This window comes from Pteropus vampyrus, unplaced genomic scaffold (genome assembly GCF_000151845.1).
Source record: "Pteropus vampyrus isolate Shadow unplaced genomic scaffold, Pvam_2.0 Scaffold302, whole genome shotgun sequence".
Classification (NCBI taxonomy): Eukaryota; Metazoa; Chordata; class Mammalia; order Chiroptera; family Pteropodidae; genus Pteropus; species Pteropus vampyrus.
In genome coordinates, this window is record NW_011889083.1 from 716,023 (window position 1) to 739,452 (window position 23,430).

At 37.0% G+C, this 23,430-nt stretch overlaps 1 protein-coding gene across 2 annotated transcripts in view; it reads right to left on the reverse strand.

Moving 5' to 3' along the window:
- Positions 1–1,236: 1,236 nt before the first annotated feature.
- Positions 1,237–23,430, reverse strand: part of AMPH (amphiphysin) — a 195,941-nt gene continuing 173,747 nt past the window's right edge. For both annotated transcript variants that reach the window (XM_011376691.1, XM_011376690.1), the window contains 4 exons: positions 9,866–10,075; positions 7,835–8,077; positions 5,895–5,996; positions 1,237–1,344 (listed from right to left, as the gene is read on the reverse strand). In XM_011376691.1, the coding sequence (XP_011374993.1) occupies positions 1,237–1,344; positions 5,895–5,996; positions 7,835–8,077; positions 9,866–10,075 (663 nt within the window). The remainder of the gene's footprint in view (positions 1,345–5,894; positions 5,997–7,834; positions 8,078–9,865; positions 10,076–23,430) is intronic.

A 23,430-nucleotide genomic window follows, 5' to 3' on the forward strand; every position in this document is an offset into this window, starting at 1 on the left:
GGGCTGGGGCAAGAGAGGGGCACTGTGGAGCACAACCCAGAGGAACAAGCAGATTTCTGCACAAATAACAACTGCAACATCAACTGTTTCAAGTAGTGCATCCACCTGAGACAAGCTTTCCAAAACAAATGACTCATCAGAAGGAACTGGGATGATGGCTGGAGCTGACCAAAGGTTTATTTGGAATGACACAGCACTGAAAACATCGTTACAGATGATCTGTGGATACAGCATACATCACCTATCTTATTTTAGGACAATCCGTGAAGATGAGTTGCATAAATATAAGGAGGTGGAAATATAGAGGAGCTGTTTTAAGTGTTCTTTTGGAGTGAGTTTATATGCCCCATCATCTAGTAAATCTCTGAAAGGCAGAAATTAAGAAGTTAGCTGCTCATCCCAGCTAGCTTGTCTCCAGCCACAGCTGCCCTAGAGAAGCAGGCTACTTTCTCCAAAGGGGCAGCAGCTCTGACATGCTATTTGTCATCGCACCCTGAAAAATGCACATTACGAACACAGATACTGTCAACTCTTTTGGCAATGAGATGTCTGGTTTTGCTCTCAAGCAAAACTACAACTGTAATGCCGGACAGAATAAGAGCAATGCATGTATCAATGACACTTGAGAAGCAAAGAGCTACAAAGGAAAGAAAGTAACTATGTATATGTCATTTTGTGCATACACGTAGATCTAGGAGTGATAGAATTAGCTTGTGTGACTATCTCTACAGGCACATAGTCACACGAGCTAGTTCCGCAAGAAAGAGAGAGATGTGTTGGAAAAGAACATTGAAAATTTTTGCAGCAGTTTAGTTTTAAACACAGTAAACCTGAAAGGGAGAGAGAGTGTGCACGTGCTCACACCTGTGCTAGGGAATAAGATAATTCATCATCTCTCCTGCAGGGCAGCCACTCAATACCATAGAGAAATTAAGGTTCTGGTCCGGAGAAAGCTACTTTAGAATTGACGGGTGGGAGTCAAGTACAAGAGTATCTACAGCTTGGACAAAGCACAAACAAACCTGTTCTCAATAACATGGGAACCAGTGAGGACTTTCTCCTTTTTTTTTTTTTTTTACACTTTTTTTGTACACATGCTCCATTGATATATCCTTCTAAGCACTGTCTGACATCAGTCTATAAATCATTAAGAGTGTAATAGCAAAGTGAACTCTTCAGGGTTTCATGAAGATTTAAAAACTCAGTAACCAGGCTCTTTCTACAATACTTTTGGCCCTAATCCAGGCGCTGGGTGAAGTTCTCTGGAAAGAGGCCTTTGTATGTGGCAAGGTCTCTGTACTGGAGCCAGTCTGATTCCTTCACTCCTATCAGCCAGCCTGCATCCTGCAAGACAAAGAGAGGGCTTTCAAGGTCCGCTGCTGGGATAAACTGCCAACAATAAAATAATATGTTTAATTAAGTGTTGTGGTTCTGCATCAGGATGTTACATTACATACAAACTTCTGTGCTGAGATCAGTGGGAAGGCTAATTGAGGTTGATATTAATATTACAATTTTGTATAAAGTATAGGTAATTGATGCTAACCAGATTATGACAGGAATTCTTACGAGAAAAGGATTAGAATTATAGTCAATACAAAGAGAGAAACACCATGTGAAAGCATGTCTTACATGGGAACGCTTCCTGTCCTATGGGTCACAATGAAAAAAAGGCTTGAGGACCCTGGGTTACAATATAGTGCCAACAAGTCCATGGAAGTTCTCATATTTCATCCTGAACCACTTGCTAATAAGAAAGAACTCCGTCCTTCAGTTCATACCATGTAACCCTAATAACCACTTATAAACCACTTATAAACTGTCAGGCTTATCAAATAATAACAGATATATGTTACCTGATATTACTGTTGTTTGTTGTTGCTATTATATCCAATTTTTCAACTTCATATAAAGTACAAAGCGGTTTGTAGGGTCATGCATTTTAAAATTCCTCATAAACATCTTATAGAAACATCATCATAGAAATGCAGAAATTTAGTCAAAGAAATGTTAAAGAATCCGTCTGTATGTGGTCATACAACATGGGAGATGATATGTAAAATTGAGAAAGAGGCTGCCATCTGCCTTTGGCCTATGGAAGATAAGCTAAGTCTTTGGAAAAAGCTGAGTTGAAGGAACAATAGGAAACATACAGACTGTATGAAGCAAAACTACGGAGAAATGACTATCTTTATTATGTTAACCAATACACGAAAGAGATCCCACTTAAGATGAGAGATGGACAGATTTAATCTGAGCCAATTCCCAATATAGTTCAAGTACATCAGATAAAATGAGGTATCAAAAATTAAATGGAGAAGCTGAATACATTCCCTTTTGATATAATCTGAGACTATAAATTGATGCTGCTGTATAAACAAGAAATATAAGGATTTAGACAGGCCAATTTTTGAACACTGAGAAAAGGATGACTCAAGAAAATAACTGATAATATCCTAGCTGATGAAGAAAAGTATCCTCTTTAAAATTATTATGTTATATATGTGAAGGACAAAGTTATACTTAGAGTAAAAGGGGATAACTAAATATTTGCTAAACCTGTAATAAGCACATAAAAGGTAAGGTTTTCCCTGCAAGTGTCTATATTTTATATTTGACTTCATTTACGATGAGTAAAAAAAATCTAATGGCACCAAGTAGGGTCATGCATTTTAAAATTGTTTCAATAAAGAAAAATTGTAAAGAACTGGCACATAATCAAGAAATATTCCAAAACATATATTCTGATATACAATTTAGATATTAGCCAATATCAATCTTTAACTGAGGCAAATATAGAAAGTTAAATTTTAACTTCTTAAAATATGTGGTAGATTAAGTATTTCTAGTTTTGGTAAAATGTAAAAATAGCTTGTCTCAGACAAATGCTTCCACACAGCACAACTCACTAGAATGACTATATATTTATATATATCTAATATGTATATGTATAGGTACATACAACTATTTATATATAAAAATAACTAGTCATTACAAAATATGTTTTTATAGTGGGGTTGTACATATATAACAACTATTTGAAGGCACTGAGAGTGACTACAAGCAGGGAGGGTTTGGAGAATATTTAACTCTTGAAAATAGTGTACTGTACTGAGTGAGATCTTTGTTGGTATAGCTTTCCCCCTGAGGATTCTTCTCCATCTGTGTGATATGGGGCATTCAGATAGAGTTGAGGGCTGCCAGAACAGCTATATTTTTATGGGGGACATCTTGAAAAGGAGAGAGCTACAGAGAAGGTCCCCAAATATGCAGAGATGCTTCCCTGAAATCCTGAGCTGCCCCCAAGCTGTGACTGCATAAGGGGCACCCCAAGGAGCCTGAGGAAAGCAACAGCAGGAAGGCTGAGAAAGGAGGTAGAGATTCAGGAACTGCCAGTGGAGGGGAGACAGAGTTTAGAGTTCAAGTCCCACAAGGTTAGGGGACTTTATAAACCTTTTGGAATTTCTATTGAAAGCCCAGACAAGCCATGTCTTAAAGGTAGAGACAATGTGCCAGGACTTTGAATTTATCTAAGAGTGAGGCAAATTGAAATAGACCCACCCTAACAAAGTATAAAACAAATTTCCATGAATTCAAGGTAATTATCCAGTAGTTTGAATACCCACTAGAAGAAATAATCTTCAGAGATAGAAAACAAAATCTGATTCTACGATTACCTACTCTGTCCAGTATCAATTAAAAAAAAAATTTAGAGGTGAGAAAAAATAGGAAAATATGATTCAATAGTAAAACGCTATCAATAGAAATGTGTCCTGAGATGGCCCAGCTTTGGGAATTAGCAGTAAGAAATTTAAAGCAGTTATAAATATGTTCATGTATTTTAATTAAAAGATAGTAATAATAAGAATAGATGGAAAATTTCAGCAAAGAAATGGAAACTATATAAAAGAACAACATAGAAATTACAGAACTGTGTAAATAATATCCTAACTGAAAAAGTCATAAGATAAGAGTAACAGAAAATTCAAAGTAGCACAAGAGAGGGTCACTATATTTAAAGATAGATCAATAGAAATTATCTGAGTACCAGAGAGAAATATTTAACAAAAAAAGAACAGTTATAGACATCAAGAAGTCCAACAAGTATATAATTGGAGATGGGAGAAAAAGGGGAAAGAGAAAAAAATTAATAAATAACAGCCAAAAATTCTTTCAAATTTAGTGAAAAACATCAGGATACAAGTCTAAGAAGCTCAGTGAACCTCGAGCATAAAAACTATATATATAAAAAAAAACAAGACCTAAACCATTACAGTTGAAATGATGAAAACCAAAAAAACACAATTCTTAAAATCAGTTCAGGAAAAAATATACGTGTTTATATTAAAAATTAGGTGTCATATAAAGAGTAGAGACTAGAAAACAACAGAACAATATTTTTATAGAGTTGAAAGACTAGTCAATTCAGAATTCTTTCTCTAGAAAAAATATATTTAAAAATAAAAATGAATAAAATTTTCAGATGAACAAAAGCTGAGAGGAATTATCGCTGGCAGATCAGCACTATGGGAAATGGTAAAGGCTTTTGCCTCTTAATTTCTTTAAAAGGTAACTTATGGTTAATGCAAAAATAAAAATGAAAGTTTATATTTTATGTTTTATATATTTAAAACATATCTTTCATATATTTTATAAGTTGAGAATGGGGTTTTTGAGATAACCAGATACTTTTGCCTGATACTGGTAATTTACACTTTGAAATTTTTTTTCTTAAAGTATATTTGAAGGATTTTAACAATCTTATTAATCTCCTCAAAGAACTACCATTTGGCTTTATTAATTTTTCTACTGTGTGTTTTTATTACATCTATTTGTGGATTCATTTTTATTTCCTTCCACCTATGTACTTTGCATTTCATTTGATCTCTTTTTATCTTTAGGCTGAAAACTTAGAAATTAATGATCACTATGAAATATTTTTTAACTTACACTGTGCTTTCTTTGATCAATGGATTATTTAAAAGTGTATTTTTTAATTTTTTAAATATTTGGGGGCTTTTATAGATATTATTATTATTAATTTCTAATTTAACTTTATTGTGGTAGAGACTCTTTTGTTTGACCCAGCACCTGATCTATGTTGGTAAGAGAAAGAACAAAACATGGGACAGGTAAGCCTTAACTTCAAAAGTAGTGACTTTATTACTTGGGGGAAGGGCTCATAAATCTCTTTGAGAATGTTATGTAAGTTATAGCTCTTCTCTCCAGAAAAACATGTTAATAGGCACATTTACATTTCAGAGGACACAAATCTTATGAACAAGAGCAAAATGGAGTTCTCAGTTCCTTAACATTAGACCACTGTGCTCAGAGGTAACTTTTTTCCCCATAGGTGATTTTTTTTTCAAAGAATCTTTCAAAATTGAGATACAATTTAAATACTGTGCAATGCAAGGATTAAGTATAGTGTTCAGTGAGTTTTGACAAATGCACACACATGTGTTACTGATGCCCCTATCAAGATATAAAATATCAAGATATTTCCATTCCCAGATGCTCCCTCATGTTCTTTCCTTGTCAGTCTCCACACCTACAGAGGCAACTACTTTTGAAGGGGGAATTTTAGTGCACATGGGTAGTGTCTGCATTTCCTGAAGACTAGTGTTTCAGAGAAAACATACCTAGAGAGTAGATATATAATAAGAAATGGTCATCTATTCGTATAAAAAATAAACGCTCTAACAGCATCCCAAAAGAGGTACCCTAAAAACCTGTAATTCTTGGTGTGCTGTGATTGTAATCCCTTAAGCTCTTTTCAAAGCTGCCTTGCAGCATCTCAGAAAATGAAAATGTCTTCAGGAAGTCACTGTGTCCAACCGATCCTCAGGAAAAAGCAAATACAGACTGCAGCACCTTCCAATCTCATCCTTTACCTGGTCAGCTTCTGAATCTGAGGGGATCACCAACACCACGTCGCCCCTTTGTAAGGTAAGTTCATCAGAATTTGCTGCCTCAAAATCATGAAGTGCTTCCACCTGTGAAATATTGCAAAAGGACTGATAAGTTAGAAAGAAAAATAGAGGTAAAATCAAAGTCTCCTAGTCAGATGATCCTCAGACAATCTTAAAAGCATCTCCAAGATGGATTAAAAAAAGATGAAGATATGTATCACACCCCAAGGGAGGAGAAGGCCTCTGAAGACAAAAGGAAATCCTACTCTGTTTACTTAAAACAGATGCTACAGAATGATACTGAAGCCATTTGGTTGTATACTTAGTAAAGCAATATCTTCTGCTAGAGATGAAAGGTCATATGTTAATTAAATTTTAATTTGTTATATTTTTGTTAGAGATTTGCATTTTATTATCACTTATGCTTTATTATTGTTTGTTTTCTAAACTGAACTAAGAATTCCTAGCAGAATGCTTCTCTAACCAAAACTTTTGTCAAATAATTAATAATTTTGAAAAACACTTGTGCATTATAACGGAATCACTAATTAAACCCTGTGTTTAATCTCTTCGTAAATAAACTTCTTTCTCTATCTTACCTTTTAATCACGCTGGTCTGTTTCTTTTTGAAAGATTTCTTTGAAATTTGATTATAAAATTCTTTTTAAAAAATAGAAACAATAGAAAAATGAACCTCCAGCACACAGTTTGAATAACTATCTAGTCATACCCAGGTTTATTTCTCTCATTTCCGTCCCCTCAACCTCACCCATGACAGTAAACAATCAATCATCTTTTAAAATGCGTTTTCTGCATGCAGAATCGTAAATGTCAGCACTGAAATGACTATTTTATTCCCAAATCCACTTTTCTGATGAGAAAACTGAAGCTGGGAGAGTGAGGTTTGGTGGTGTTCCTCAGTGTGCACTGCAGGCAGCAATGGCCCAGCCAACCTGGCCTTGAGTGGCACATGGCATCCTCCATTTCTTGTACTCTAATTCCAACAAAACACAGTGGACACATGACCTCACTCGCCACCTGATTTTTCTTCCGCATAATTCATCCACCCCATCCCCATCTGAGGGAGCAAAGTAGCAGCTGCTTTCTAGTGAGTAGAGAAGATGAAAAAGAGAATGACTATTACTATTCAATCCCATCTCCACATGCACAAAAAAATTAACACTTTTTAAAAGAACAAGTTCTGAATTTTGAAATGTAAAATCAAATTATAGAACTTAAAATTCCCAACCATATTCTATTAGGGAGGATTAGCTGCCTTTAACACTTGCTTTAAGCCTGTGTTTTTATTTACTGCTTGCCTGCCTGTTTGCTTTATTTATTTTCATTAGGACTCTTCAATTTCTGAAGGCTTGAGTAGCCACTTCATGGTCTCTCTGAGCAAAACCTTCTGCGCATGAATTTAGGCCTCTTTTTAATTCCTTTTATTACAAGTCCATTAACATATTTAGTCACTTTTAAAACATTTATTGGCTCCTTGCTCTGTGTCATGCACTGTAACAAGGTGCCAGAGTTGAGTGGATGGTTTGAGTTTCCTGTCCTCCAGAGGTATATCATCCAGCCCGATGCAGATGAGGCTGGAAGCACCCACAGGGCTCTGTGGAGAGATTGAGAGGGCACCTAGGTGGAAGCCATTAACCCGTTCTCTACCAAGGGGCATATTGTTTAATTATCTTTTGCTAAAATATAAAAAGACATCACTGTAGTTCTTCCTTGTCCAGTAGCACGGAAATCCTACCATGTTAATATATGATCTTGGGATGGAGGGGAAAACAGTACAGAGAAAGAATATGTATTGCAAACAGCAAAAGTAAAAATTGGAAAACCCAAGTTTTGACCAAAAGGCCTCGAAGCAAAGGAAGGACAAATAGCCACCAGATTTAGAAAATTAAAAATGTTAAGACCTTGTAGAGAAAGCCAGGAGGCACTTCCTGAAAGGCCTCGCCTGCAGACGGAGCGGAGGGCACTGGCTGGGAGTCCTCAGTGGCCTTCTGCTCGGTGGCCAGTTCTGGTGTCTCGCTGGTGGGGCCCGGAAGAGCTGTATCTTCAGTCACCTTCTTGGACTCTGCACCTATGGTTATTTCGTGTTCTCCCTCCCCTTCATTGTTGGAGGCAGGTTCTATGACAACATAAGGGATGACCTTCTCCTGAGGGAAGAAAAATGTGGTGGTGCTGTACGTGTGTGGGAGACAAGATGTCTGCATCCTCCCTGTTGCATCCTCCTTGGCTCTCACGTTCCCCACCTCCCTCATTCAACAAAATACCTGCTGTTCCCCAAACCCAGCTCAGGCTTTCTGGCTCTTGGGCCTCCTGCTTTGAAGGGCCTTCGTCCTGATGTGGCCTCCTTTCTATCTATCTCTCCTGAGACAAACACCCTTATTGGGATTAATTTCTAGATCTTTGAACATTCTTCCAGTTTGGTAAGAGTGAGGTTTCTATGTAAACTTGGAAGATGGACAGGAGACTGCAGGGAGGGATGGTGAGTCATGACACTGCAGAGGGAGACAGAACTGAAAGGAAATGCTTTAGTAGTGGTCCAAGGGTGGTATCAGTTTTGCAGCGGTCAATTCTCGTCCCACTGAATGTTAACACACACTTGAAGCTGACATTTAACCTCCTGTGATTGCTTTTCCCCAGGGTCCCATGGGACTCCAGAACAATACAGAAACTATTGTTGGTAACAATGTGGAGGCCAGGTGTTTGGAGATAACCTATGTGTCTTTTACTTGTTGATAATCATCAGAGCTATGCTGCAGTCGCAGTTTAAGGGATTAGAATTCCCACCCACCACTCCAAGGACTCTATCGATTGGGAAAGCAGAATCAAAGGATCAAGATCTTCTTTTTATGTTTTAACAAAAATGAGCAAGGAAGGGAATTTCCCTTGCATAATGGAAGTCTAGAGATGTTTATTGACTCTCAAACAAGTTCTCTATTTCCTCAGATATCAGGGGACATAGCACTTCTATTCTTCAATTTGGAGAAAATAATATATTCTTTCAACAAGTTTAACAATAGACACAAAAATACTTCTGCCATTGTGACAAGAAAATGTCAAAAAAATAGAATGTTTTTTCTCTAAATACCAATACGACCTGCTGTTTTTCTAGTAGGATGATTCAGGTTTAAACTTTGAGTAACCCTGGAGAGATTTTGGGAAATTTACTATGAATAAAATAACCAGAAAATGGAAAACATAACTTTAAGCCCACTCTTCATTGTTACCTTCTAGAATACAGAGGAATGAAACACAGGGTTAGAAGAGCTGTCCTTCCTTTCACAACTGGGTTTGAGGCTCCCACAGTCATGGAATAGATAGATGTGTTGTCTTTAAACACTTCTCTGAAGATGTGAAGAGCTGGGGGAGAGTCCAGCTTTGTGTATGTGATTAATGACCCATTTTACTTTTGAAAGGAAAATGGGGATGGGCTTTTGGTGAAAGGAGCCTAATTTGGGGTGAATTTGGGGCACTTTAATAACAACCACAAAATAGTAATCATAGTAATATGATTTAACTACCAATACTGGGTTTTCAGCATGTGCCTGCCACTGGGCTAAGCACTTGATGGCTATTTTCTCACTTTATCCACAAAACCTTATTATTCTATCATATTCCCTTTTCCTCCCTCTATTCTCATCCTTTTTGTCATGTGCTTATTCCTTTGCCTCATCACTTTATTCAATAATTTCCTTTCTCTCCATCCATGCTTAAGCCCAGTTTGCCGTAGCACTGGGGGCTTGTGTGGAACCCCACAATGCTGACGTTGAAAGAATGCTGCAGCCACTCTTTCTGAGAATTTTTTTTCTTTTATGGATAAGTATGCCACAAAATGTCTACAAACCTATTCTGCATACAAAAGAGTTATCACTATTAACTAATAGAGCATTCCAATTGGTGCCATCTCCCTAGAACCTCCATTTCACTAAGACACTTACCTGAATTGCTGCTGTTTCAGTTTCTTCTGGTTGCGATCTGTCACTATCTATGACTTCTGTGGTTACAGTATCAATCTTGGTCTCCTCCAAGCTTGCTTCTTCCCCAGGAGGAAGAGCTGCCTTCTCTGTCTCTGCTTCCTCCACTGGGGTTCCCTCTCCTGCTGACAATAAGGTCCCAACAATCCCATCAGCATCAGTGCTAGGTATGATCTGTAAAACAGAAACCAAACAGTCCATGTCTGTATCTCCATGGCCCTCAATAAGAGTCAGACTCAGACCTTTCACTTCTCTCCCCTCTGCTAAGGCACATCAGATTGTGAAGCCCAGGCCCAGGATTCAGGTACAGCAGCAGTCTGTCATCTGCTCATCAAAATTCGGACTGCTCTTCTTCCTGGCAGCCAAGAATGCTACCTTTCCTTGCAGTTAGGTGTAGCAAATGGAACTTGAATGGAAATGACATATGCCATTCCTGAGAGGTGATTTTCAAGGTGTGGGTGGTCCCCTCCACAAGCTATTTCTATTTTGTTGCCTGAAAGCAGATGATAACCAGGTCCTAGAAGACATCTACATCACAAAATGGAAGGGGCCTGGCCCCAATGTCTGGATCATGGAAGAAAGCTACATAAGAAAAGCTTCCTCACCATGCAAAGTCAGAATTTAGAAAAAGTGTGTTTCTGTATAAACTTTAAAATCTTCATGGGGAAGGTCCCAGAAGCTAAGTTACATTCATGGAAAAAAAAAAATAAGGCATTTTATCATGAGACATTATTTATTTGATACATTATATCAGAAATCAAATCATATTTTGGGTCCTATACTGGGAGTAATAAAATAGAAAAAACAAAGGAAAATTTTGTTTCTAAGGTTAGACATGGTCAAAAGAACTTTAAGAAATATTTAAAACTTCGATAATGAAATGAACAAAGTACAATCAGAAGTTTTAGTTTTGAACAAATTAGTCATGGAGTCCAAGTCTTTAATAAGACTTAGCATGAGCTTGGCAGGTCTGGCTTGAGAGATTAAAATCAGAAAGACTGAAGAAGGAAAGTATTGGATTGATCTTATATAATATCACATATTTCAAAAATTGAAATTGCTATTTGATATGATTAGTATTAGACATTCCTTTCTTTTATCAAATAAATTCTACTCAGTTTGTCCTATTAAGTCAGGAAAGTCCTAATGTTGCACATATTAACTGTCAAACCCAGAACACTGAAAAGGGAGATGGAGAGTACCTGCCTGCACACTGAGCATCAGAAACAGGAGATGGAGAATATGAACCACATACCTGCAGCCACGGCAAGGCATTTTTAAAAACATTTCCTCTCAAATTTACAGGTAATAGACTAAGTAAAAATAATCTGTTGCAGAATACATTTTTCTACATCATAACATTTTACTTTGGGGATGAAAAATGTTAAAAGCCATACTATTTGTTATATGGCTAAGAATCACTCATATTCTTAGAAATTTACTTCTCTCCCTTATGAGAATCTCTTATTATGAGAATCTGGCTCTCCAAAGTGTGCAATGATTCAAAATGCAGTCACTAGCCATAAAGTAGCATTATTTCTTTTTTTCTACCCTGTCATTAAAGTACATGGTTTCAGAAAAGTAATCCCTTTATCTGAATACTTATTCGAAGTGAATCATAAATGTTGATAATTATTGAAGTGGGGTAACAGGTACATGGGGATTTATATTTTGGTGAATGACTGAACATTTCCATAATGAAAAGTATATTTAAAAATTTAACATAATTGCATCTGTTTTAAATAAACATTGAGCTTTTCATGGATGCTATTGTTGTTGTTGAGAGTAATAATCAGAATATAAATTAGGAGAGTTTCTTAATTCCAAGAACACTGAACAATTGTTTGTAGCTTTATTGTTGGAGAAATTAACAGGCTTTCTCCAGGATCCTAAGGACCTAGCAGTTTCTTCCACATCAGAAACTATACATAAAGACAATGTACACACAGTGGACATATGGGCTAAAATGTAGAAAGCAAGCTGTGTTGTTATAATTCTAAGTTATTTATGATTTCCATCTGTCTTGAAAATAGTATCTATGGAGTGAACTGGTTTCAACAACTTCAAACCAGATAGGCTCTATATACATGCAGACATTGTGAACAAACAGTGTACTGAAAATCACTACATATACACGTACACACATACAATTGCTACAGATCAAAAAGTAGCCACTATGTTATGTGACAGGCTATTCCTCTAGTGTGATTATACATAAATCCTTCCATACATATATGTTCCAAGCACATACTATTAATAATTGGATTTTACTTTCAACTGAATTGATATAGCTCTAGAAGAGAATTTCTGTGAAGCATTGATGGTATTCCTCAAAGGTAATTTTTTAACTTTCTCCATACACATAGAATTTTAATAATAAGTTCCTGATTTGTCTCCAGTGCACTATATACCTATCAATTTGATTGTATTTTACTATCAGATTTTATTATCACAAGATAGTAAAATTTTATCACCTTACATGTTATCACCTTTCCTTTGATTGCCAAATGATTTCAAGAGGCATCATTGGCTGGATCTGATTTAGACCTGGCAGCATGGCTGCTGTGGTGCCAGCACCAGCAGGTGGAGGCTAAGTGCTCCGTGTGTCTGTGCTCCGACTTACCCTAACTTCAAAGGAGTAAAGTGTAGGTCAGCAATTTACTTGATCTCACACACACACACACACACACACACACACACGGCATAGAGCACATGGAAAACTGTTGATAAGAATGATGGCAAGTAAAAATCACCAAAATATTGAAATTAACAATGTTGGTAGAGTCAGGGTGTCAAGGAAACTGTCACTCTGACTACAGAGAGGAAGAGGCAAACAATTTGAATGACCTACTTGGAAAAGAGTAAAAAGTTAACATTACTCCATCCTTCCCTGAGTCCATTAGCAGTAAGATTCTGTTTCTCTAGCCAAAATCAACACTTTGTTTTTATAGAGCCTGAGAACATTATAGAAATAGAAAAGGATTGTCCACTGCCTAGATTGCCCCATATCTTTCTGGCTCTGGCATTGCTCTGAAAATTAGGGGTGCCCCAATACTCCCTTCATGTCTGGAATCTGTTCCACTATTTTCTGCTCTTACCAAAGTATTTCCATGGTATATTTACTGACTGCAATAACAGAACAACACAATGGAAAACAGGGATCTGTTTTTGCTCGGATTAGGTGTTAGCGATCCATACAAAGTCAAGGAAAGGTTGCAAAGTTTTCAATGATAGGATTATCCCTCTATTATTTTTATGCATTTCAACTTATTAGCTATTTGTAGATTTAGAGAAGTAAAACATTTTCTAGACTCCACTTGCTACCTTAGATGTTATACCTGCTAGGGAAAAACACAATGATTAATGACTGCTATTTGGTTTTGGTTTTATTTTTTTTAAGTGTTATCCAGGGAGACCAGGGAACTGAAACTACTGAAAGTATTCCAAGCTTTTGATATTCAATGTTATTAAATTTTTCTTTTCACTCCAAATGTTAAGAGATATACCATCATCTTATCTTCTGAGAAAACTGTATTGGCCAAATATATTTATGGCGAAAAACATCCAAAGCAAAGAAAAACAAAAAAAATTTCTCTCTGCCCTCAGGCAGATGTTGTTTGCTTGTGTGTACAAAGTTTATGAGGCCTAAGCGCCCTGACTATTGCCAATTTGCACACAGAAATCACAAAGATCAGCATGGGACCCATCTTTGAGATGGTGAGCGGCTCTCACTTTATCATTTTATCTTAAAAATCTTACTGCTTTCATGTATGCCTTCTGCTTCAACAATCTCTTTGGTGGAAAGCACTATGGTCATGATATTCATGTCACAGTCCTTTCAAACATCAACCATTCAACAACAACCTCAGTATCCTGCAAAGCAGAGAAGCACAAATGGGTGAAAGAAACTAGTCAGTCCCTCCAGAGGATGGTGCCAGACAAGCGAGAGTAGTGACTGGTTACAAGAAAATTTATAATCTCTGGGCTTCATGTAATTTATTGATTTGCTTTACTTATTCCTCATTTGCTTTCTTGGCAAAATTAGCTCTGAACAATGACTGAAAAGCAGCTGGAGACTCATGTAACTGGTATGAACAAGGACAACTGTCAAGAGTCCCTAGTATGAAATTCCATACTCATCTATAGGGCAAGTCAAAATGGTCTTTTTCTGATTAAAAAATAACAAATACCATAGGTTTAAAAATAACAACAAAAAATAACGTATGGTAGCATTTTGAGGTATTTATTTTTATTCATTTCTATGCATACAGGGGCTTTATTTGTCTATTTATTTTATAAAGCATGGGTCATGTTTCTTATAAAAATTCTATAAATGACTACATAATAAATTATTTCCTTTTTACTCCTATCATTGGAAACTAGTTGGTTTCCAGATTTTTTTTTAGGATTTTAATAACTTTTTTCTTATGAAATCTTTAATAAAATTATCATGGACCATCTACTTTAACTCAGTAAAAATATACAAAGAAAAAATATTTATTCTCAAAAAGTTAATCAAATTATTGACTAAAGGATGATAGCCCTGAAAAAGAGAATCTATTACATGGTTTTTAAAAAAAATTTATTTTGGATTTTAATAATTTTTTAATTACAGTTGGCAGACTGTATCAGTTGTAGGTGTACACATAGTGATTAGACAGTTATATATCTTATAAAGTGATCAGCCTGATAAATCTAGTACACATCTGACACCATATATAGTTATTACAATATTACTGATTATACTCCTTTCGCTATACTTTACATCCCCATAACTATTTTGTAACTACCAATTTGTACTTCTTATTCCCTTTGCCTTTTTCACCAACCCAACCCAGCTCCCATTTGGCAATCAGCAAAATGTTCTCTGTATCTATGAGTTTGTTTCTGTTTTGTTTATTTTGTTCTTTATTTTATTTTATTTTATTATTTTTTTATGCCTATAGCACCTGGTCTTCCTAGGTGGTCTCCCATCCAAGTACTAATCAGGCCCGACTCTGCTTAGCTTCCAAGATCAGATGAGATCAGGCTATTTTGTTCTTTAAATTCCATATGTAAGTGAGATCATATGGCATTTATCTTTCTCTTACTCCACTCAGCACAGTACCCTCTAGGTCCATTCATGGTGTTGCAGATAGCAAGATTTCATTATTTTTTATGGCTCAGTGATATTCCATTGTGTATATGTACCAGCTCCTTTATACATTTATCCATTGATGGACAAACAGGTTGCCTCCATATCTTGGGTATTGTAGATAATGCTGTAATGAACATATGGATGCACATGTCCCTTTGAAGTAGTGTTTTGGGTTTCTTTGGACAAATACTCAGAAGTAGAATTTCTGGGTCCTTCTTTACCTCTTGTTATAGCCTTTGTTTTAAAGCCTATCTTGTCTGGTATAGGTATTGTTACCTCAGCTTTTTTTTTTTTTTCTCATTTCCATTTTCATGAAACATCTTTTTCCATCTCTTTACTTTTAGTCTCTATGTCTCTCAATCTGAAGTAAGTCTTTTGTAGGTAGCATATATGAAGGTCTTGTTTTCTTATCTATTCAACCACCCTATATTTTATTGGATCATTTAACACATTTATCCAATGATATGTTATTGCTATTTTACTATTAATATTACTCCCCCTCCCCCTCCCCCTCCTCCTCCAAAAAAGTTCCTGTAACATTTCCTGCAATACTGGTTTGGTGGTGATGAACTCTCTCGGCTTTTTCTTGTCTTAGAAGCTCTTTATTTGTCCTTTGATTCTAAATGATAGCTTTGCTGGGTGGAGTAATCTTGGTTGGAGGTCCTTTACTTTCATCACTTTGAATATTTCATGCCAATCCATTCTGGCCTGTGAAGTTTCTACTGACAAATCAAGTGACAGCCTTATGGGAGCTCCCTTGTAGGTAATTAACTGCTTTTCTCGTGCTGCTTTTAAGATTCTTTGTCTTTAACCTTTTGCATTTTAATTATAATGTGTCTTGGCTTGGGCCTTTTTGGATTCATTTTCTTTGGACTCCGAGCTTGTACATCTATTTCCTTCGTCAGGTTAGGAAAGTTTTCCATCATTATTTCTTCAAACAGGTTTCCTTGCTCTCTCTCTTCTCTTTCTGGTATCCCTATGTTGCAAATGGTAGTATGTTTGATGTTGTCCTAGAGACTCTTTAAACTATCATTTTTTATTTTTTTTCTTATTGCTATTCTGATTGTTTTCTGCTACCTTATCTTCTAAATCACTGATTTGATCTTCTCCTTCATCTAATCTACTATTGATTCCTCCTAAGGTAGTTTTCATTTCACATATTGTATTTTTCATTTCTGACTAGTTCTTTTTTATGTTTTTTTTTTTGATCTCCATTTTTATGTTTTCTAGCTCTGTTAGAATTCTCACTGAGTTCATCTACTCTTCCCCTAAGTTCATTGAATGTACATATAAGCAGTGTTTTGAACTCTGTATCTGGCAGATTCCCTGTCTCCATGTTTTTTAGTTCTTTTTTTTTTTTGGAGCTTTGTTTTGTTCTTTCATTTGGGACATATTTATCTTCCGATGTGGGCTGCCTCCTTGTGTTTGTTTCTAGGTAGGGCTGCTATGTCTCCCGGTCTTAGGAGAGTGGCTTCATATAGTAGATATCCTATGGGGCCCAGTAGTGCATTATCCCTGGTCAACTGAGCCGGGTGCTCCAGGTGTATCCCTTGTATGGGTTGTGTGTGCCCTCCTGTTGTAGTTGAGCTTTAATTGCTGTTTGCACATCAGTGGGAGGGACTGACCCTCAGGCTGAATGGTTGTGAAGACTGGCTTGTGACTACAGTGGAGAAGCTGTTATGCAGGGGCTGACCCTACATAGGAGGATTGGCTTTAACCCATTTCCTGTTTGCCCTGAGAATACTCGCCAGTGGCACTTGCAGCTGCAGCATTCACCCTGAGATAACTCGCAGATTACAATCCTAACCTTACCCTCAAAAATTTACCACGAAATGTCTCACTTTTATTATTTTCGCATTGCTCTAGTATATCCATAGTCTTTGGAAACAAATGACATCATTCTATTTACAGCATCCTGTTTTTAGTGGTGGTATTTCCACTAACAAAAATTCTCGATCGCTGACAATGTCAAATCCTAGACAATGTAGCATTCCTTTGCATGATGTTTACGTTGTTCTTGAACAGTTAGCCAAAGATTCCTTTGATAAATCCAGTTTACATTTCTGTTACACTAGGATTAGAGACAAATTCTGTTTAGAAATAACTCCAAGAACAGTTTTTATATTTTATTTTCACATTGAAAACCAGTCAGATTTGCGTCAGCCTCAAAGAGCAGGTCTATGTAAAATTACATGAACTCAGGCAGCATGCTGTACTTTTTTTCTAAAGCTGTACTTTTTTTTCTAAATGGGAAATGGGTTAACAGGCCTCTGGTGCCTGACCAGTATGCCCTTCGGGTGTATCATCCTCAGATGTGGCCCTGGGTGGTGTTCTGGCTCACACTGAAGCCGGCCACTGGGCTTGCAGGCCATGTTCAGCCACAGCCTGTGCCATGCCCTGGGATACTTGGCATGAGCCATCAATCAATCCAAAGGTGGCTGCCACCCACACTGGGCTTGGATAGGCCTCAAGAGGCCAAGCTCCAAACCAAGGCTGGCTACCGCTAGTGGTGGGCTTGAGGCTGCTAAGTAAGGGCTAGGGGGCACACCAAGGCCAGATGCTGCTTTTTTAGGTTTTGTGAATCTTTGAGAGATTTTGTCAAAGTCCATAGCTTGAGTCAAAATAGGCTGTGTTTGTGGAAAATCCACTGGAAATGGCTTAGATGGGCATGCAAAATGGGTGGGGCGTGGTCTCAGGGAATCTCCAGGATGGGGCGACCAGTGCTAGTGAGATCGATGGAGAATCAGAAATGGCGGCCTCCTGTGTCTGCATGTAAAGGACTGAACAAAGGTACAATGCCTTCTGCCAGCACTTCTGTCTCGGAGAAAGCCACCCTTCCATCCCTTGCCCTGAAGCCAGACTACCCAGTTCCTGTTGGTATGTCCCCAGCACCTTTCAGGCTGATGCCCTAGTGTATCAGAGCAAGTAAGTCCATGCATGGGTCCCTTAAGAGAAATATCTGTGACTCCAGTGGCCCTCCATCTCACTTGACCACAATCTCCGCTGGTTTTTACAGCTAGAAGTTGTGGAGACGTCTCTTCCCAGCACTGAGACTCTAAGCTGGAGAGCCCAGTGTAGGGCTGGGACTGCTCACTCCTCTAGGAGGATCTCTGCAGCCAAGATATTCCTCCTGATTCTTGATTGCCACATGTGGGTCTGAGACCTGCCTGTTTCGTGCCTCCACCCCTCCTACCAGTCTTGAGGCAGCCTCTGTGTGTATTCCCAATTATAGGACTTCTGTTCAGCTAGAGTTCAGGTGGCTTCTAATGATGTCTATTCTGTAGTTTAGTTAAAATTTTGATGGGGTCATGAGAGGAGGCAAGCACAGAGTTTATTGACTCCACTAACGTGACTGGAAAACAGGTTTCCATTCTTAAATGTTATAAACACTATGGGAAAGATCTTTGTTTGTAACCATATTTACAACAATTTTTAAGTTATACATTTAAGTAAATTAAATGCTAAACACTGCTCCCTTTATTTATTTATGATGTCCTATACTTAAGGACATTTTGGGGGTTTTGTTCAACATTTTCTTATGGATAAAAATCAACACAGAGGAAAATTTAAAAAAACCCATATAGTACACATCCAAGTACCCACCACCTAAGATTTCCAATTGACATGTCGGGCCATTTGCTTTATCATATCTTCTTAGCTATCCACATTGATTTTGATTCATCTTTCAGTCAATCACAATATATCTTCAAAATTTTCTTTTCAGGAATTCTATGGGGGTGCTATATACCTTATATACTTGGTAATGTCTTTCTGCTGCTTTAATATCTGACTGATTACTGCCTTAGGGTAGAATAGCCACAATGTGCTCTTTTTTGCACTCAAAATATGTATGTGTTCTAATAGTTCTGGACTTTAGTATGGGGAAGCACAGGTCTGAGGGTTTCTTGATTATTGTTCGTTTGTAGTGCATTTTCCTCCCAATCAAGATGCTCGTAGAATTTTTTTTGTAAGTTTTGAATTAAAAAAATTTAAAGAATAAATTTAGATGCTAGTCTCTCATTAATTTTACTTTTCATTGGTGATTTCTTATGATCTGCATGCAGGAATTCCTTCCACTAGGAAAATTTCAGCTGTTTCCTCCCCCACCCCGGCTTTTTTATTTTTCTGTTATGCTGATTACTACTGCTTCCACTCCATTCTTTGCAGCCTCTTCCTTAGGAATAGCAATTATCCAGGATTTGTGTCTCTAGTCTTCAGCTCCCACATCTACTACCTTTGCTTGTGCTTTTCCTTTTTGTGTTGGGAGAACTACTCCAGTGTACCCTCATGTCACAAAATCAATTCTGTATGCTTCTGTCTCTGGTCTTTACCACTCTTATACAAATTATATAAATTTTAATTATACAAAATTATGTAAATTTTAAGTCTAGTATTACATTGTTCCCCTTAAATTCTTTTTTTACATCATCGAACTCCCTTTTCATCTGCCTCATAAGCAACTCTCTTTTTATCACAATGTGGTTGCATTATTTCATCTTTCATTTCTTGTTTCACACAATCAAGGCTGTCTTGAATTTTTTTGACAACAAAAGGAAGAAAATTTTCAAATTTTTCCCTGGTACTTTTGGTAATTTTTGTTTGTTCTCTAAAGAAAATTTTAACTCTGTATTATGTAGTCCTTTCCTTCTGCTGTATTGCTCTACATATAGGCCCTATTTTTTTTAAAAAATGTGTTTGTTTAGTTACCTAAAATTACATGGAATCTTCTAGGCCTGTTTCCAGTAGACACGGAAACATTTTCTTTGTTCCATTTTACTCTACATGTAGGGATTTTTAGATGTCCTTTTCAGAACAGGAGCTGGGTGGGGGGGGGGTGTTGTCAAGTGTCTACACACAACTATCTATCCTGAATCCCCCAAACATATGTGTCAAAGGATGTATTGGTATGAGAGTAGCAGCAGGCCAAAGATGACCTGGATGCTTCAGAAAGATGTTTCCACACTCATGGGGGCTAGATACTAGCTGTCTTCTAGCTAAAATGAGGATGGGTAAAAATCTCTCATATTTTTTTAATACTAAGCTCAGTTATAATTTAAAGATCTTTTCATAGCTTGGTACAATTCTGTACAATTCTCCTGGACGAGTCTAATATTTCTAGAATACAGTACCATTGAAGCTTTGACCTTCTTTGCATATTTAAGAGCAAAGAGCATGAAAATGAAAAATCTAGTAACAGGGAATCTGAGATAATTTTTTGTGATTTATTCTTTAATGCTTTCAGTTTTCTCATATAATCTTTAGTTAAGTGCTTCTGGGATGCATTTCATTTTCATTAAAATGCTCCTGGGGTAAATGACACAAACACTAAGTAAAGAATATAAGATACACAGATTTTTAATTCTAGCCAAAATGCTGTTCTTCGATGACTAAAGGACAAAAAGTCAGAGAATATCCATCTTCCTGACATTTGCTCTTGGCATGGGCACTTGACTGAAAATCATTGAATTCTAGGCTTACCAATTCACCTCAAACATGAAGATAATAATTCTGATCCACTGACAGGCTTCTGCTTGACAGTTTCAATATATGCACATTCTGTAGCCTGTGAGGGAAACTAACATTGACTGTGAATCTACAATTTTCCATGCACTATCCCAAATGTTTTACATTTATGACACATTATTCACCGAAAAACCTTATTAGGTATTATTCCCACTTTCTAGATAAGTCAGCTAATAATTAAAGTAGAAGTAACTCATGCAGTCAGTAAACCAGAATTGGAAGTCTGTCTAACTCTAAATTCTGTGTTTTTTTTTCCATACCAACCTGTATCTAAGATGACAATGCACCTCTCATACCTGAGAGTTCCTCAGTGATCCTGAGACCTGGATTACCTCCACAGACCCACTGCTTCCTACTGACAACTCCTAACAAGGGCTCTTTGATGAAGAAGGCACATGTGTTCTTATAAATAGCCAGTGCATTCACTTACACTCTTAGAATGCTACTCTTTAAGATAAGACTTATAGATTATAAATAAAATCTTTCTTTATTCATATATGTAGTATCTGGGCACCTAAGCAAACATATCATAAAATCTCTCTTAATAGCAAATCATATGATAAAAAGTTATCAAGAAGAGATTGATTAGATAAAATTTCACTACATTATTTTTGCTATTAGTTCTATAGATTTCATTGTTTAGAAAGGTATGTACAGGATGGGAAAGTGTAAAAAAAGATCACAAAATCTTCTCCTGGCTTTATCCATTGTACTAGAGTTACAACTGAGAACACTCAGAAATTTGGCACTTGGACATGCACAGCTATGTTTACAAGTTAGAGATTAATACGATGCAAAAGCTTGAAGGACCATAGGGCTCCTATAACCCAATGTTCGCATTTTACAAGTGCAGAAATACAATGGAGAGGCTCTGGAGTAGCTCTGGAGACAGAGCTGGAGATCTGAGTTTTAGTTCTGTCTCTTCCACTAATTAGCATCAGAGCTGGAGTGATCCCCTGACTCTCCCTGGAAAGTAACAAAGGGAGATAAATATCACAGTGGTAATCCTGGCCTTTTCCTGCTCATCCATACTCTGGATCCTACTTGAGGTCTTGACTTGCCTGGGGATCCTAACATTTATATAATATTACAGAATTTTCTTGAGGATCTATTTCAAAGAAAAGTCCAAGAGGCAGTCAGGGTCATTATGGTCTGAAGAGAAGATTCCTGTACTAAAAACAGGCTGGTGGCTAATATTCCTCTTCACATGAACTATACTTAAAACACTGAAAGTCATGATTTTCCTTCAGCATGACTGTAGGGGTAAGCTTTCTCTTGGAACACTGGGTCTCCCCTGGTGTTCCTTTCAAAGTGGCACCTGGTATTACTAATTTAATTTGATACATCTATGCACTTCCTTTCCAAGGAATCTAGTGGTTTTTTTTCCCTTGACCTTCATCTCAATCATATTTTCAATCTACTTTCCATGTATTGCCTGCAGTCCAGTCATAAAACCTCAGCAGCTAGGTCCCAGTGCAACTCAGCTGCTGGCAGCTGTGTCGCCATGGCAATATTTCTCAGCATCAGCTCCATTCTTTCTTTAAAAATTAATATTTTCTGCAGAAATGCCAAAGTTAATGAATTTCTGGTTGATCTGGCTTTTAAAAATCATGGCAGAATATCCAATAATGATACATTAAAGTTTTAATTAGAAATTTATTTGCAAAGTATATGAGAGAAGTGGACAGGAAAAGCAGATTTACCTTTTGAAGCAAAGGTAAATATCGTGTACTGCACATTCACAGAGATGGGGACATGAGTAAGTACTAGTTTCTGAAAAAGCCATAAAAGATAGTCTCAATGAGAGATCACAAATAACTTTTAAAAGAGGTTGTTTAAGGAACATGCTTTTACAGCTCAATAAAAATTTACCTTGCCTGGCTAAATTCTTATCTAAATGATATCTAAAGCATTTGCTGCCACTATTCAAATTGTCTTCTTACGAATGGATTTAGACTTGTGTTGGCAGAAGGCAGAGGTGGGGCTGCCAGACACGCCCAGAGACTAAACCAAAAAAAAAAAAAAAATGGTGATTTATAAATATCTTAAATGTCACCATGTTCTGTTGGCAAAACTTCCAAACCTGACTCTGCCCAGAACCACATATACCTCCCTAGGTATAATGGGATCCAGCTAGATGGCAGCATGCGGCCTGAATCTCGAGGAAGGGTAGGTAGCTGACAGTCATACTTGGAAGGTCCAACTGCCAACCCGGATTTTACAGCTTTGAATAGTCCATGGAATTGGTAAGTAAAACTAACTCCATGATGATTTGTTACTCCAATTACCCAGTAAATAGAAGCTGGAAAAGAAATTATAAACCAAGGGTGCTCTCATTACCACAAATGATTTAGAAATTCTTATTTTTTTAGTGTAATAAACTATAGATATTTGAGAGTAGAAAGAGAACATAGAGTTTTTCAGGCATGATCCTCTTAAAGGAGAAATAAGAAAACTGGCAGAGAGGGGAAAATGAAGGTAGGAAAATTCCCTATCAATGGACCCACTATAAAAATCCCTTGAAGAGGGCAAGTCTTAGAAAGGACAAAGAATTCTGATGGGACATAGCTTCTTGAGGAACCAATAGGAAATCTGTGCTGATGGGGACCTAAATGAGATAGAGTCTCTTACCATTTTGTACATGAGACAAAACTAAAAAATGTGGTTATCTTCCACATCTGTTGCCTTCTCCACAGACTACAGATTTCTCTGCCCTCTGCTTATCTTGGGGAATACCATATTTCATGATGATGATAATAATAATGATATCATCAAGCTATCATTTATTGAGGAACCTCTATGTGCCAGGCGCTGAACTAGTGATATGTATTATTTCTAAAACCTCAAAGGAAACTTTGAAGGAAATTAT